The sequence below is a fragment of the Moschus berezovskii genome, chromosome 9 (genome assembly GCF_049115385.1).
Source record: "Moschus berezovskii isolate FMDL1 chromosome 9, NW_MosBer_1.0, whole genome shotgun sequence".
NCBI classification, from domain to species: Eukaryota; Metazoa; Chordata; class Mammalia; order Artiodactyla; family Moschidae; genus Moschus; species Moschus berezovskii.
The window spans coordinates 74,910,033-74,926,210 of NC_142468.1; the positions used below are offsets into that span (position 1 = coordinate 74,910,033).

The 16,178-nt window shown below is 44.4% G+C and overlaps 1 protein-coding gene across 5 annotated transcripts in view; it reads left to right on the forward strand.

Moving 5' to 3' along the window:
* SCG5 (secretogranin V) overlaps window positions 1-16,178 on the forward strand; it is a 58,740-nt gene that overhangs the window by 13,846 nt on the left and 28,716 nt on the right. The window contains exon 1 of one of the 5 annotated variants that reach the window (XM_088839830.1): window positions 12,568-12,689. The exons of the other annotated variants lie outside the window; for them this stretch is intronic. Within the exon in view, the coding sequence (XP_088695956.1) occupies window positions 12,599-12,689 (91 nt within the window). The 5' untranslated portion in view covers window positions 12,568-12,598. Of the gene's footprint in view, window positions 1-12,567; window positions 12,690-16,178 lie in introns of those variants that run through there. 5 annotated transcript variants of the gene reach the window in all.

Below are 16,178 nucleotides of genomic sequence, written 5' to 3' on the forward strand. Positions count from 1 at the left end.
CTGTCCTGGGTAGTTCTTCCCTTGGACACCCTAGATTGTAAGCTCCCAGGGGAGCAGACACTGACCCTTCCCAGCACTTCAGAGGACACTGGTGCCCAGTGGGAGGTGACACTGTGCAGTGGGAGGAGAGCTTTGGCATGGCATCTGGCCTGAGCAAGGCAGAGTGATGCGCCCCCAAGGCCTGTAATGACTGTGGTGATGGGCCCTTCCCCTGGGGCTCCCCGGCAGGCTCAGGACACCACTGGCCCTCTCCCATGGAGGCCTGTCAGAGTTTATCTTTGCATGAGACATTGTGGCCGAGGAGACAGTCAGTCCAAGAGACTGGCCGGTCCTGCAGAGGCCCAGGGGACCTTCCCGGTACCATCCTCCCGGTCCAAGGACTCAGCAGGCCTGTTGTCAACAAGCCCCGCCCGGTTTGGATGAGATGCGGGTGACTAACGTTCTCCTCCCGGGCAGCAGGAGTGGACAGGCCTGCTGGGAGGAGTCCCTTTGCTGTCAACTACCAGAGACGCCCGTCTCCCGAGCTGAACCAGCGGGCCTCTTGCTTTCTTCTTTTTTCTTAATCCTTCAGCAGATGATGGGAGGGGTCATCTGTTGAGTCTGTCCAGACTCTGAATAGTCCTTGGTTGCTGGAGTGTGCAAAAATATGGCAACAATGCAGGTGATCTTGCCTGAAAATGTTTCCGAAAGAATGGGAACAAGAGCAGTTCTTCTGACAGTAAATGATGCATTATGCTAATATCAGAAGGACTTTTTTTTTTTCTCCCCACATGTGTGGTCAGTGAAGAGAATTTTGGCAGTTGGTTCTCATTGAACCGGGTCTGTATACAGCACTCTGGAGCCCGGTCATCGCCTCTGACTTTTTTTACAGGCAGAGTTGTGGTGCCTAGGGGTCTGGGCTGTGAGGGCAGGACGTGCCTGCATCAGGCAGGGAGTGGTCAGCCCACTCTCAGCTCTCCAGATCCAGGCCTTGAGCAGGGTGAGCAATTGGAACCCACACAGCTGTCTTTGCAGCCTGCCCGCCCACCCAGGCCTCCCGACCCTCCCGACCCTGCTTCAGGGCATTCATTTGTGGTTAATGATGAGTCAGATCTCATCCCTTACCCCCAGTTACAGCACCGAGGAGAACACATGGTGACCATCAGCCTTGCTCCAATCTAAGCAGACGAGCTGAGGAGCAGCTAGTGGGATGCATAGTAGTGTTCTTTCTTTAAATGTGTTAGGGGAAGAGGACTAATATTTATTTTGTATCTACTATGTGCCAGACATGGTAGTGATTTAATCGCTAAATTGTGTCCAACTCTTGCAACCCCATGGACTGAAGCCCACCAGGCTCCTCTGACCCTGTGATTTCCTAGGCAAGAATACTGGAGTGGGTTGCCATTTCCTTCTCCAGGGGATCTTCCCAACACAGGGATCAAACCTGGGCATCCTGCATTACTGGTGGGTCTCCTGCATTGCAGGTGGATATTCGTGTGTGTGTGTGTAGTGTGTATATATATACATATTCTTGTCCTCAGAAATTCTATGCGATGCTTTCCTCTTGCCAGGACAAGTTGAGGTGTAGAGTCGGTGAGTAATTAATTGGGCAGGCCTGACTAGCTAAGGGGGATATGGGCCTAGATTCAAATCATGTGAGTTTGACTCTAGAGCAGGGTTTTCATTCTCAGGACCTGTGACATTGTCCAGAGACTCGTCTTGTTGTGGGGCACCTCTAGATGTTGGCAGAACGCCCTGGCTTACGACAAGCAGAAATTGGATCATTATCATTATCGCCCCCTGTGGAGAACCAGTTTTCTAAAGGCTTTATTATTCCTGCCACAGCACATTTCAAAAGGATATTTGGGGGTACCTTTAAAGACTCTCTCCTGGAGAAGGAAATGGCAACCCACTCCAGCATTCTTGTCTGGAAAATCCCATGGATGGAGGAGCCTGGTAGCCTATAGTCCATGGCGTCGCAAAGAGTCGGACACGACTGAGCGACTTCACTTTCACTTTAAAGACTCTCTAGATGGTATGGACTAATTATTTATAGTAATCTTTATTATAAAAGTAATAAAGGTCATTATGGATGATTTGGAAAATCATATATAATTGCATATATTTCTATGAAAACAAAAATTTGATCAAACTCCATGCATATTTTTAGGCTGCATTTCCTACTTAGTATCAGATTGATTTCTGTAAATGTTTGACTAATAAGGTTGTTCTCTCTCTCTCTGTGGGAATCTTATTTCACTTGTTAACGATGAGTATTGCCTTACAAATCCTTGAATTTAACAGTTTGCATTTATTTGATTACTAACGAAACTGACCATCTTTCTATTATATAGCTGTTTGCTTTTCTTATTCTCCGAAATATTTGTTAATAAGATGTGTTGTTGTTTAGTAGATCTAGTTTTGTCTACCCACTTTCAGATTTTGCCTTCTTCACAGTGCAGGCTCATAACGGAAGTTCCTTAGGCTTTTTAGCACTAATTGAGGGGGTGGACTCTGGGAAAGGACTGGGAGAAGAGACGAAGGGAATGCTAGTGTATAAATAATTGATTACCTAAATTAGAATGAATCGAACCCTGAAGTTGGAAGCAGAAAAGAGGAGAAGAATGGCTTATGCCTGAGGTCCTCAGACTGTCAGAGGGAAGGTAGTGCACAAGTACCCGGTCAGAGAGTGCCTGTGATGGCCACCAGGTGGTGCTGTCGGCCCGGGACGATTTTGGTGTCTGGTCGGGGAGGGAGAGGAGAGTTTTAAGTGGTCACAGGTGAGTGAGGTGATAAGGAGGCTGAGTGTCGAACACAGAGGCTTGCTGGGTGTTTGCAGTTAACCTGCCAGTGATCACAAGTTGGCCTGTGCGTGCATGTGTTTTTATATGTGTGTACAGAGGAGGAAGGGAAGGCTAGGACTGGTCATTTACTCATTTATTTATCGAGATATAATTCGTATGCCATAAAATTCACCCACTTACAGCATACCCTTTGATGGTTTTCATCATATTCTCATCACCACAGTCAACTTTAGAACATTTTTATCACCCCTAGAAGAAACCCCCTTCCCCTTAGCTATCACTCCCCCTCCACCTCTGCACCCCGCCCCCTCCCTTCACTTCGTATTCCCCTTTCCCAGTCCCTGGCAACCACTAACCTACTTTCTGTCTCTTTGGATTTGTGTACTCTGGACACTTCATGTAACGGGATTGTACAACGGGTGTTCTCTTGTGAAAGGGCTATTCTCTGGTTGTTACTGCTTGTCCCAGCCAACACTACCTCAGTTGACTTTGTAGCAAGAAGCATCAGAGTAGCTGGATAGACTAGTTCAAGTGCTGTGTCATTTCCAGGCCTATTAGGATAGATAAAACTATAGAGAACATCAAGATTCTCATCTGATAGATAAAAAGAATCACCTGGGAAGCTTATGGCACTGAAGATTCCTGGCTCCCAATCTCTCCAGAGGGCTTCCCACGTGGTGCAGTGGTAAAGAATCCACCTGCCAATGCAGGAGATGTGGTTCGATCCCTGAATCAGGAAGATCCACTGGAGAAGGAAAATGGCAATCCACTCCAATATTCTTGCCTGGGAAATCCCATGGACAGAGGAGCCTGGTGGACTACAGTCCATGGGATTGCAAGAGTTGGACACAACTTAGCAACTAACCAACAACTTCTCCAGGAATTTATATTTGGTAGTTCTGGGGAGTTGAGGCTGCTGAGGATTTTTTTTTTTTTTGTGCCCCAGGTGATTCCAATGATTGTCTAGCCGTGGGCAGTGGGCAGTCAAGTAGTGGAGAAAAAGAAACCTGGTTTGGAATGGAGGCATGAGAACAAAATGACCTTTCCCTGCAGACTGTCTCTATCAGCTGCAGCTTCAAATCCAGTGCCTCTCGTGGGAAGGGAGCGGCACGCTTATGGTCGCCACAACCACATGCTGCAAGGCTGGTTCATGTCAGAGCGTCATCTTTGACTCGGCGTGACAAGAGTGCATTTTTGAAGGCCATCAAAAACAATGACATCATTCTTATTTAAATATTGCTCGGCTGGCAAATAGCTTTAATGGGGTATATTAGAAAGAACACTGAATTAGAAGCCAGAAACGCGTCAGAATTCTCCACTGAATACTCCCTGGAGCTATTGTGAGCATCTGGTGAGAGTGGGTGAGAAGTGTGGCCCCTGGCTTAGATTGGGGAAGCACAGGGCAGGACGGGGCTTCAGAGCGTCTTGTCCACCTGTCTTGTTTCGTGGTAGAGAGCGCTGTGGTCCTGAAGTTCCTGCTGAAGGTGATGGACGCACTAGCCACCAGCAGCGCAGCCAGGAGTGGAGCTGAGGGCTCCACTCGGGTCCTCTGCCACCTTCTTTCCCCACTGCGTCTCACTTCTCCACATCTCTCTATTTTGGGATCTGAGGAATCCTATTGAGTCACCTGTCATTTTCAGAAGTGAGGAAACCCAGGCCTAATCTGTCCAGGATTCCAGAGCTAAATGATTTATATTTGCCTTGGATAACTAGGAGTTAAAATAATGGCAGATGAAAACGCCACGATGGCATTCATGGCTGGTTTTTAAGAACAAGCCCAGAACAGATCCAAGCTTTGTAAGGCCTGAAGCTTATGTAATTTGGAAACCCTCTTTAAGACAAATAATTCCAAATTACAAAATTAGGTTCAGTGCCTTGGAAGCAGTCTATGCAAACGAGAGACTTTGAATCTTCAGCTCCATTCACTTCACTGTCAGCTCACGTCTAGGGGCAGTTATAGCAAGATCCCTGGTCATGTATGTCCTGCTAGAATTTTTTTATTTGTATAAATAACATATATCCTGCTTCGAACCACTTAGTTACACCAGTCTCACCAAATGGAGGCCATTCTGTCAACAAAAACGTCTTGAGTAGCTGCTGTACATAAAGAATACTGAAGGGGGCGAATTCCCTGGTGGCCTAATGGTTGGGATTCTGGGCTTTTACTGCTGTGGCCTGGGTTCAACCCCTGGTCAAGAAACTGAGATCTTACAAGCTGTGTGGCCAAAAAAAAAAAAAAAAAGAATACTGAAGGGGACAGAGGCTACAGTAAGGAGTAAGTGCAGTAAGGAGACCACCGTCTCGGGATATGCAGTTCCAAAGTCTATAATAATAAATCCCGAGACCATTCTTTCTTCCAGCTGTGGGCTGGGCCATGGATGGATGCCTAAGGGATCTCAGCCTCTATTTGTGTCTCCAGTTTTGCTTTCAGAGAGCCTTCTTCCTTTCACAGTCATTCCTCTCCCTCCATCAGATGGGGAATGGACATCAATATGAGTGAAACTCTTGGGGGATTTTGAATGAAAACCTTTTCATGGTTTAAGTGACATCTCTGTGGTTGGGCATCCCTTCCCAACCCACTGCAAAGTCCCTTAAATCTAAAATCATTGCCTTCAAATGAATTAAACGTACATTCATCCGTCAGGGTCCCCTTTCCGCAAAATGTACCTGTTGCCATTGAGATAATTAGAATAACATGAGTATCCTGAAAAATCTCTTTGAAGATTTTCAGGATATTTATTTCCACTTTGGTAAGAAGTGCATGCATGCTAAGTCACTTCAGTCCTGTCTGACTGTGTGTGACCCTGTGGGTGGTAGCCTGCTAGGCTTCTCTGTTCATGGGATTCTTCAGGCAAGAATAGTGCAGTGGTTTGTTATGCCCTCCTCCAAGAGATTCTTCCCAACCCAGAGTTCAAACCAGTATCTCTTATGTCTCCTGCATTGGCAGATGGGTTCTTTACCCCTAGTGCCACCTGGGAAGCCCTTTGGTAAGACATCGGTACTCAATTCTGTTTATTTAATTGATCATATCAACATTAACGCCTGTATTTTTTTTTTTAAAGGTGTGGGTTTTGCCACTTTCTGAGAGAAAGAACATGGCGATAGAGATAAGTCTGGGTCAAGAGGGGGCTTAGGTCAGTGGAGCGTGTTTTGTGATGTTTGTTTTATTTCATTTTTCAATCATTACCCTTAGTTTTATTGATTTCCCTGGAGAAATGGGGAGTCTGAGATGTGAGTCCCTTTAGGTAAAATCAAGTACTGTTCATGTCTTACTGAAATTTCCCTTTCTATTGGGGGGAGGAATGTCTGAGCCCTTGGTGTCATCTAAAGCTCCCTGTGATTCTCGTGGCAGTTCTATTAAAAAATGAGCTTTCTGGAATGTTAAAGCATGAAGGGACATTAAACCCTTGTGAGGGTTTACAACATTTTGAAGTGCAGGGTGGAAGGTTCTGAGCCCCTGGGTTGAGGACTGGCTGGATCCTTCTGGTGTCATAAGCAATCCCATCACTCTTGGGACCCTCCCTGTTTTAAATCATGGATTTCAAACATCCTCAAAAGCTCTTCTCCGGTAATTCCAAAACTCTTTACAAATCAATGCTAAGAAAAAATAAACAAATATGCAGAGGAGCAGAAGGATATTTAGGATATGGTTCTAATTAAAATTTTTAAGTTTTGCTTCTCAAAATCTTGTATAAGCCATTAAATATGAAAAAAACAAACCCCAGAGTAGGAAAGCAGTCAAAACCATTACCATTAGAGATTTTGAATTTTATAACACATGAATAGTTTATTTGTTTTTCTTCTTATTAACACCAAGAGAATCAAGTCACAGCTGTAACTTTAAAATACTGAATGGCCGTCTATTGAATTGGGCATACATAGGGACATATCATGGAAGGTGAAACTGCATCCTCCATCAGCGTATGAAACAGCAAGCCTGCTTGCTGTCAGATGGCTTCTAGTACAGGCACTACAAAAGAAACCCGTCTTGTGGGCCCTCTCAGACTGCCCGAGGTAGGTTGGAGCCATCTGGACGTTTGCCTGCAGTTCCCTTGTGACGACTGAGTCTGCCAGTTACCTCTGTTGCTGTTCTGTTGGTCTTTTGGCTATTTCTCTGTTTGGTGACACCTGAAGCCAAGGGGAAAGAAACAAACATTTATTAAGTCCTATGTTTGTACCAGTTAATCTTCTTAATGAAGCAGTACTATCACCCCTGTTTTACAGAAAAGGAAAATGAATATTTTAAAAGGTGAAGATATCTTGTCCAGGATCACATAAGTTTTAAAGTATGGAGTGCATGCATTATAAAATGACAGCCACTTAACATTTGCCAGGATCCTGCAAAAACTTTACAAGGTCTATTTTATTTTTGTATTTTTTTACTTTATGATTTTATTTTACTATTAAAAATATATTTTTAATTTTTTAAATTTTAATTATTTCATTTATATTATTTATGCATTTCATTATTCTATTATTTTTTTAACATTTTATTTTGTATTGGGGTGCAGCTGATTAACAATGTTATGGTAGTTTCAGGTGCACAGCAAAGAGACTCAGCCACATATACACATGTATCCATTCTCCCCTCAACTCCCCTCCCATCCAGGCTGCCACATAACACTGAGCAGAGTTCCATTCTAAATATAATGGTGTATACATATCCATCCCGAACTCCATAACTATCCCTTCCCCCCATCCTTTTTTATTTTATCCTCATACCAACCTCTTAAAATTGACATAATTTGTATCCGCGTTTTATAGATGAAGTCATACAGTAGTATGATGGAGCCAAGATTCAAACTCAGGTAGGCAGACTGCAGAGCCGCTACTTTTGCACAGCATACCTCACCTAAACTTGAGCTGTCCATGTAGACCCCAGCCACAGGTGGCTGCCACACACTTGACAGATGCCTGGTTTGAATTGCGATGTACCCTCAATATAAGCCACACATCAGATTTTGAAGGCAATACCATAAATAAATAAAAGAATGCAAAAAATCTCATCAACCCTTCTTATTCATGAAATGCTAGCAGTCCGTGGGGTCGCTAAAGGTCGGACACGACTGAGCGACTTCACTTTCACTTTTCACTTTCACACACTGGAGAAGGAAATGGCAACCCACTCCAGTGTTCTTGCCTGGAGAATCCCAGGGACGGGGGATCCTGGTGGGCTTCCATCTATGGGGTCACACAGAGTCGGACACGACTGAAGTGACTTAGCAGCAGCAGCAGCAGCAATTTGTATTTATTGGTATACATTTTTAAAAATTAAACTTCATCTGTTCTTTTTTTTTTTAAATAAGGCTACTAGACAATTTAAAATTAACTCTGTAGCTTTCATCATATCTCTATAGGATAGCAGTGCTATCTACTATTGCAAGTAAAGAGGGGGCTATGAAATTTGTTTCTCCTCAGCAGTTCTAGTTACAGTTTTGGTTGGTAAAGCGGGTGGGGAGGTTGAAGCCATTTCAATTTTTTTAAAATTGTTGTTTAAGGCTATTTTAAAATGTAAGTCTGGGTTTATGAATGAATTTGAATTATGCTTTCTTCATTCGCGGCACCATGTGTGGGTAAGGAAGGCTGCCATTTCTAAGGTTCAGAAGGAACTTATGATTTATGGTTTCCGTGCTGCACGGCTGATGCCTCTCTTCTGTCCTCCGTGGTGGGAGCTGCTTCCATTTCCATACACTTTGTGACAACCAACGTCGTGTCTCCTCAAGTATGCTAGGGGGACCTAGCCCCGGGTATGGCACCTGGCACTTAGTTTGTACTAAGTGATGAAGATAGAATAAGTAGCTAAGCATTTTTTATTGGTTTTGATGTTGTATTATTTTTTAAATTGACAGTTTAAATTTCTATTTTTTAGCTATTATGGATTCACATCTCTCTGAACATTGAGTACAAGTTTTTGTGGGGGGATATGTTTTCATTTCGCTCGGGTATATATCAATACCTAGACCTAGAACAGTTGGGTCATAGAATAGCTCTGTGGAACTGTTTGAGAAGCTGCCAGATTGTTTCCCAAAACAGCTGCCTCCTGGTATTGATACATTCCCATCTGCAGTATGTGAGGATGTGGTTTTATTCTTAACTATTGCCAGGCAGAGATTACATGGATACAAAAGGAAGAAGTTGGGAATATTTGTGTGAGATAGGAAGACTACACAGCAGAAACACTGTATACCAAATGTTTGCAGGAGATTTAATCCAAGTGCCCCTCCTTCCTCCAACACACACACCACCTGCCCTCTCCTCCAGAGGCTAGAATTCAGAAACAATAAAAAGAAAGAAAAAAGGTAATAGCTGCTTAGAAACTCAGAAAAGAATGTCCTGCTAAAAGATCACAGTTTGTCCAAAACAAATGCTGCTGCTGCTAAGTCGCTTCAGTCGTGTCCGACTCTGTGCGACCCCATAGACGGCAGCCGACCAGGCTCCCCCATCCCTGGGATTCTCCAGGCAAGAACACTGGAGTGGGTTGCCATTTCCTTCTCCAATGTGTGAAAGTGAAAGTCGCTCAGTCATGTCCGACTAGTAGCGACCCCATGGACTGCAGCCCACCAGGCTCCTCCCTCCATGCGATTTTCTAGGCAAGAGTACTGGAGTGGCTTGCCATTGCCTTCTCTGAATGCTTATGCTAGCTATCTCTTTATAAAAGATGCTTAGTTACTTACGGCAGCTTTGGATGGAGAAAGGGAAATAGGGACTATATCATGCAGGTACCAATTAGTAAGACCAAGTGGGAGTGTTCTTTGTCATGGCCCAAAAGCTTTCTCTGACCCCAATTAAATTCCTTTGTCTTAATCTACTGACAAGGGGGCTGACATATGAAATGATTGGGTTCCTGAGCCAGGTTGCTGCTCCTCTGGCCAGTGCAGAACCTCAGAAAGGAGGCAACTCCAACCAAGTGGAGTGCCAAGCCCTATCACCTCTCCCATCTCCCTCCCATTCAGAATGGACCCCTCATGGTCTCCGCTGCCCCTTATTCACACCTCCTTCTCAGTGTGTTCCCAATGGCCTGCTTCCCCCGTAACACTCAAGCTTTATCAAAGAGCTTAAGTCCGGGGCAGAGGACCACGTCCATGATCATAAGGACTTGCTGCTGATTTCACCTATTGGCTCACCCGTTCAGTGCTTCCCTATTTTATGCTTCTGCAGACATCCTTCCCTGGTGGCTCAGATGGTAAAGAATTTGCCTGCAAGATAGGAGACCCAGGTTCAATCCCTGGGTGGGGAAGATACACTGGAGGAGGAAATGGCAACCCACTCCAGTATTCTTGCCTGGAGAATTCCATGGACAGAGGAGCCTGGTGGGCTACAGTTCATGGGGTCACAAAGAGTTGTACACAGCTGAATGAATAACACTTTCACTTCACTTTCAGACATCCCTTATTTTCTTTTGTGTTGGAAGCTATTTCCTTGGATGCTCGGTCTCTAACTGTGAATGTTGTAGCCATTTCCTTGGTTCTGGTTTGGCCTCTGAGGTCTTCCTTACATTGATTTTTGCCTGCCTACCTGGATCATCGCTGCCATTGCCCTTTCTCCTGACCTGAGAACCTGACATAGCCTGCTTGTTTCTTTGGCTGGTACACCAGGGGGCCAGGAACTCCTGTTAGTGAAGTCATGAACTTAAAATAATTATCCCAGGAATTCTATAATGTGCAAAGATATTATACAGGAGCAGAGTACCATGTGCTAATTCATACTCATTAAAGACCCTCACCCACAGGAATGACACCCAGGACTTGTCACATCACTGAGAACAGAGATGTTGGGGCCTGGATTTTGGACAGAGGATGTCTTCAGTAAGTGAAGTTTCAGAAAGGAAGATGTAGTTGGGAGCTTGAGTAATTGGAGACAGCAGGACTCTAGGTGGAACCAGGTGCTGGAGGCTCCAAGTTCATAGTTTGCCTTTTTTTTTTAAAACCAATATCCTCACCTAATACCCACCCCTACCCCAATTTTGTGTTGTTGTTCAGTCGCTAAGTCATGTCCAACTCTGCAACCCCATGGACTGCAACACCCCAGGCTCCCCAGGCTTCCCTGTCCTTCACTATTTCCCAGAGTTTGCTCAAACTCATGTCCCTTGTGTCGATGATGTCATCCAATCATCTCATCCTCTTTCACCCCCTTCTCCTCCGGCCTCAATCTTTCCCAGCATCAGGGTCTTTTCCAATGAGTCGGCTCTTTGCATCAGGTGGCCAAAATATTACAGCGTCAGCTTCAGCATCAGTTTTTCAGTGAATATTCAGGGTTGATTTCCCTTAGGATTGACTGATTTGATTTCTTTGCAGTCCAAGGGAGTCTTCAAGAGAACAATTTGAAAGGATCAAATCATCAGTGCTCAGCCTTCTTTATGGTCCAACTCTCACATCCATACACGATTCCTAGAAAAATCATAGCTTTGACTGTAAAGAACTTTTTCGGCAAAGTGATGTCTCTGCTTTGTAATACACACTGTCTAGATTTGTCATAGCTTTTCTTCCAAGAAGCAAGTATCTTAATTTCGTGGCTGGCTGCAGTCACCATCTGCTGTGATTTTGAATCCTGAAAAAATAAAATCTGTCACTATTTCCACTTTTTCTCCGTCTATTTGCCATGAAGTGATGGGACCAGTTTTGTTTGTATGTCCCATTATTTTTTAAACATTAGTTGATACCTTAACTTAAGCTCCACTACCTCACAGTCAAGTCACATAATTTCAGCAAGAATCACAGACTACAAGTTTTAAGTGACCCCAAATTGGCTCTAACCTCAGTACAAAAACATACCTGGTCTCCATACAAATTGCCAAATAGAGACTTCATTTCAGGCAGCAAATAAATTTACATGAAGGGACTGGAAATGCTACAATGTAAATTACCTGTTAAAACGATTTTTTCAAAACCCACAAAATTCACAGCTATCCTGAAAATGCCTCATTTTCAAATTAATGCATTTTACTTTAATTTGGGGTTTGGGGTGTACGTGTTGGGAAGGGGCGGGGCTTGTGGCGGCTGCAGGCAAATGAGTTAAATTCACAGAATAGAATTTGAACTTTTGCAAATGAGTAAACAGCCAAAACAAACACCGCTTTGGAAAAAAATACACATTTTCTCCTTTTGAAAAGCAAGCAATGCCTAAGCAAAATACCTTAAAAGTGAACTAAAAAGCTTTTCTAAAATAAACAACTCTGCTTGTGATCCTAAATTGGGACCATATGGACATGTGAAAGCTACAAACGCACTACATTTCAACTCTGAGTTTCTGCCTTCACTGTTTGCGTGCCTCCGAGTTGATGCCGATAATGTTGCCTTTGGTCCCAAAGGAACCTGAGATTCTTAGATCCTAGGATGAGGGAGCAAGCAGAAGAAGAAAGGAAAGGAATGAAAACAAATGCCTTTCAAGACAAAATATCTAAACAGTGAGTTCTATTTTTGCTTCCTTGCCAGCAGGCGCGACTCAATTCAAATCTCTCCGGCACATATAGGATGATGCCGGCGAAATGGAGTGCATTTACCAGGGACGCTGGCTACGTGGGGAAGTCCCTGTTGAAGAACCAGGCTCACACTCAGAGCATTAGGATAGCTTTAGCAAGCCGCCTGGACTAGCCCCCTGCCCTGGGGCAAATCAATGAATAAGCCAATTCAGCGTAGATAGAATCATTCCTTTGTTTTTCTCAATTACCAAATGTTGTGTGCTTTGGGGTCACTTGTCCTGAGTTTAGAGAATGTGAATATTGCAACATAAGTCCTCACCATTCTAAACAGCTTAAACTGAATTCCATTACTAGGAAGGAGAAGAATTGAAGACATAGCATCCATCGCTAATTGTACATGATTAGAGGCTATTTTCTCATCCTAGGGTACTCTTTCTTTTCTCCCACCGTGCTCATGGTCTGTTCCATGAAACTGGCCCTTATATCAGGTGTGTATTTGTGTGGATATGTTTTGTTTCTTATAACTGGATAGCAAATCCTTGAGAAAGAGATGATGCCGCCTGGTTGGGGAGGGGGCAGTGTGCTTTGCCTTGAAAACAATGAGTGAAATGAGTTCAAGCATTAATTTTTTAGTTTTAAGTGAATGAGGATGCATTATTGTTAATAAAGAGTTCAGCTGTTTTTGAGCCCTTGTTGCTAACTGCCCCAGATACAGAACTGTGGGCATCAGAATGAAAAATATGTAGGATCATGAAACTGGGCTCTGTTGATTGTGCTATTAGGAAATATTGATTGGATAATGGAAGGAGTTTACATTTATTGAGTGCTTATTACATTCCAGGCACGTAGTTCTGCATTTAGCATCTGATGCCCAAGTTAAAAAGGGTTTGGGATATCATCAGATGCCTGACAACATGTGGACTTGAACCTGAACAGAGGGAAGCTATAGAGTTTCTTAACATAAGAGGTGCTGTCTGTGTGTGCATGTGTGCCTAGACGCTCAGTCCTGTCCAACTCTGAGACCCCATGGACTGTAACCCGCCAGTCCCCTCTGATCATGGGATCTTTCAGCAAGAGTACTGGTTGGGGTCGTCATTTCCTTCTCCAGGGGATCTTTCCAACCCAGGGAATGAATCTGCATCTCCTCTGTCTCCTGCATTGCAGGCATATTCTTTCCCAGGCTTGTCTGTGGATCCTCAGTAAATGAAAATTAGTTGCTTTTCACAACTGTTTGACCTTTAGGACTCTGATTTCTCACCAGGAATCAAGGCAAAAAAGGCTTTAATGCACAGAGTTAATTTTGAGAATGGATATGTATAGAAACTACTTTTTAAAAAATTTATTGAAGTATAAATAGATACAGTAAATATTATAAATCAATATTGTATTAATTTTTGCACAGCAAAGTGATTCAGTTATACATATAAATATATTTTCTTTTCCATTTTGGTTTTATCATAGGATATTGGGTGTAATTCGCTGTGGTATACAGTAGGACCTTGTTGTTTATCCTTCCTGTATATAATAGCTTGCATCTGCTAATCCCAGACTCCCAGTTCTTCTCTCCCCTACTGCTCTCCCCCTTGGCAACCACAAGCCTGTTCTCTATGTCTCTATGTGAGTCTGCAGAAACTACTCTTAATTGTTTTCATTTCTTCCTTTGAGCCCACTGAAATGACTGGGTTTCAAGGAAGAAACAGCAAAGGTTAGACGTTAAAAATTTAAAAAATCCCACCCCTTAAGTTGGCCATTTCTTTCAGGTGTTTTTCCCTCATTAATAAGGGCTAAAAGTTGTTTGTTTCTTTCCAGCCCTTTCTCCTTGCTTCTAGTCTTTGCTTCAGTGCAGACAATCATGTGCATTGAAACTGCCTGAATGCTACGCTGAGAAACCCAGGCATGATTGTGTAGGAGGTGACAGATTACAGGCATTCTCATTTTATTGTGCTGCACAAATGATGCAGGGTTTTGTTTTGCTTTAAAAAAATAAAAATTGAAGGTTTGTAGTAACCCTGCACTGAACAAGCCGATCAGCACCATTTTCCTAACAGCATTTGCTCTTTTCTTGTCTCTGTCACATTTTGGTGACTCTCACACGAAAGGGAAAGTGAAAATCGCTCAGTTGTGTCCGACACTATAGTCCACGGGATTCTCCAGGCCAGAATACTGGAGTGAGTAGCCTTTCCCATCTCCAGGGGAATCTTCCCAACCCAGGGATGGAACCCAGGTCTCCTGCATTGCAGTCAGATTCTTTACCAGCTGAGCCACAAGGAAAGCCCAAGAATACTGGATTCACACTACTGGAAGCTTTTTCATTACCTTATTTGTTACAGTCATCTGTGATCAGTGATCTTTGTGACCACTACGACTTTCTGAAGGCTCTGATGATGGTTGGCATTTTCCAATAAGAATGTCTTTTTTTTCCAAATGTGCCCTGATACCAGTTTTTTTTTTTTTTTTAATTTTGTATTGGAGTATAGCTGGCTAACAATGTTGTGATAGTTTCAGGTACACAGCAGAGCAGCTCCGTGATACGTAGTAAGAATGTATGTATCTTCTTAATGAAGGTATGTACATTGTTTTTTTAGACATAATGCTTTGCACACCTAATAGACTACAGTACAGTGTGAACATCACTTTTATATGCATTGGGAAGCCAAAACATTTGTGTGACTGGCTTCATTGTGATATTTACTTGATGGCGGTGGTCTGGAACCAAGCCCGCCACATCCCCAAGGCCTGCGTAGCATCCTCCAAGTTGAGGAGTGATGGCACTTTTTGTAAAAGTGTGTGTGTTGACAGGTTGTGAGGTAAAACCCACAGACCTTCAGGGTCAGCCAACCCTTCCTCATTAAGGCCCCCTGAGTCTCCTCATGTCCAGCGGGTGCTGCCCTGTCACAGGATCCACCCCTGCTCTGAGGCCTCGGAAACCACTCTCAGGCGCCCTGCCTGCCTCACTTTACCTTCCTCCTCAGCCCCTGGGGGAGAATGCCCAGGTGGTACGGTGGTAAAGAGTCCACCTGCCAGTGCAGGAGAGGTGGGTTCCATCCCTGGGTGGGGAAGATCCCCTGGAGGAGGAAGTGGCAACTCACTCCAGTATTCTTGTCTGGGAAGTCCCATGGACAGAGGAGCCTGGCGGGCTACAATCCATAGGTTGCAAAGAGTCAGACACGACAGCTTGCACACCTCAGAAATGTCAGCCCCACCAGGGGCCTTTGTTGTCTCTCCACTTTCTTTCCTCGTTCTCTGCTGCCCGCTCCTTTGCACCTCTGAAGGGAGAAACAAAGAAGGGCTACACTCATTGGAATCACCTATCTGACTGCTTCAGTCTCCCAGACTGTGAACAAAAGGAAAGCTGGTCATCGCTTTATAAATGATGTATGGAGACACGCGGAGGAATGAAGGTCCAGACCGCAGTGTATTTTTAGCGTCTGCTGTTTGTGGTAACATAAGTGAAAACTGCTGGATGCCTTCCCTTCAACTGAATGGCTGGTATTCAGGCGAGTGTGCCCGCTGCCTGCCAGACTCTCCTCACGGAACTCCCTCTTTATGAGGTGGGTGACTGGCTCCTTGGCACCAGGCTGCCCCACCACAATTCTCCTTTATTGCCCAGTCGCATGGCTCCCCAGGGGCCCCAGCGTGGGGCTGCGGGTGAGACTGCTGGCCGCGAGCTTGTCAGGGTGTTACCAGATTGCAAGGCAGAGTCGGCAGGGCAGGGGCTGTGTCTGGATGCTCTAAACCTTCTGGCATGAGGCTGGCACTCAGACTCACAGGAACCACGATGGTGAGGCCCGTGGCTGGCGCCCCATCTCAGAGTCATTCTGCTGGTGCCTGGCTCGAGTAGGATGTTGACCCCCACTGGTCACTGACACTCTGGAGCCTCAGAGTGAGATAGAAAATAAGAGAGAGGCCTCTCTTACGCCGACAGGTCATTCTACCAACGATTACTCTCGAGCTAATCTTTAGAAAGGGCCCGGATG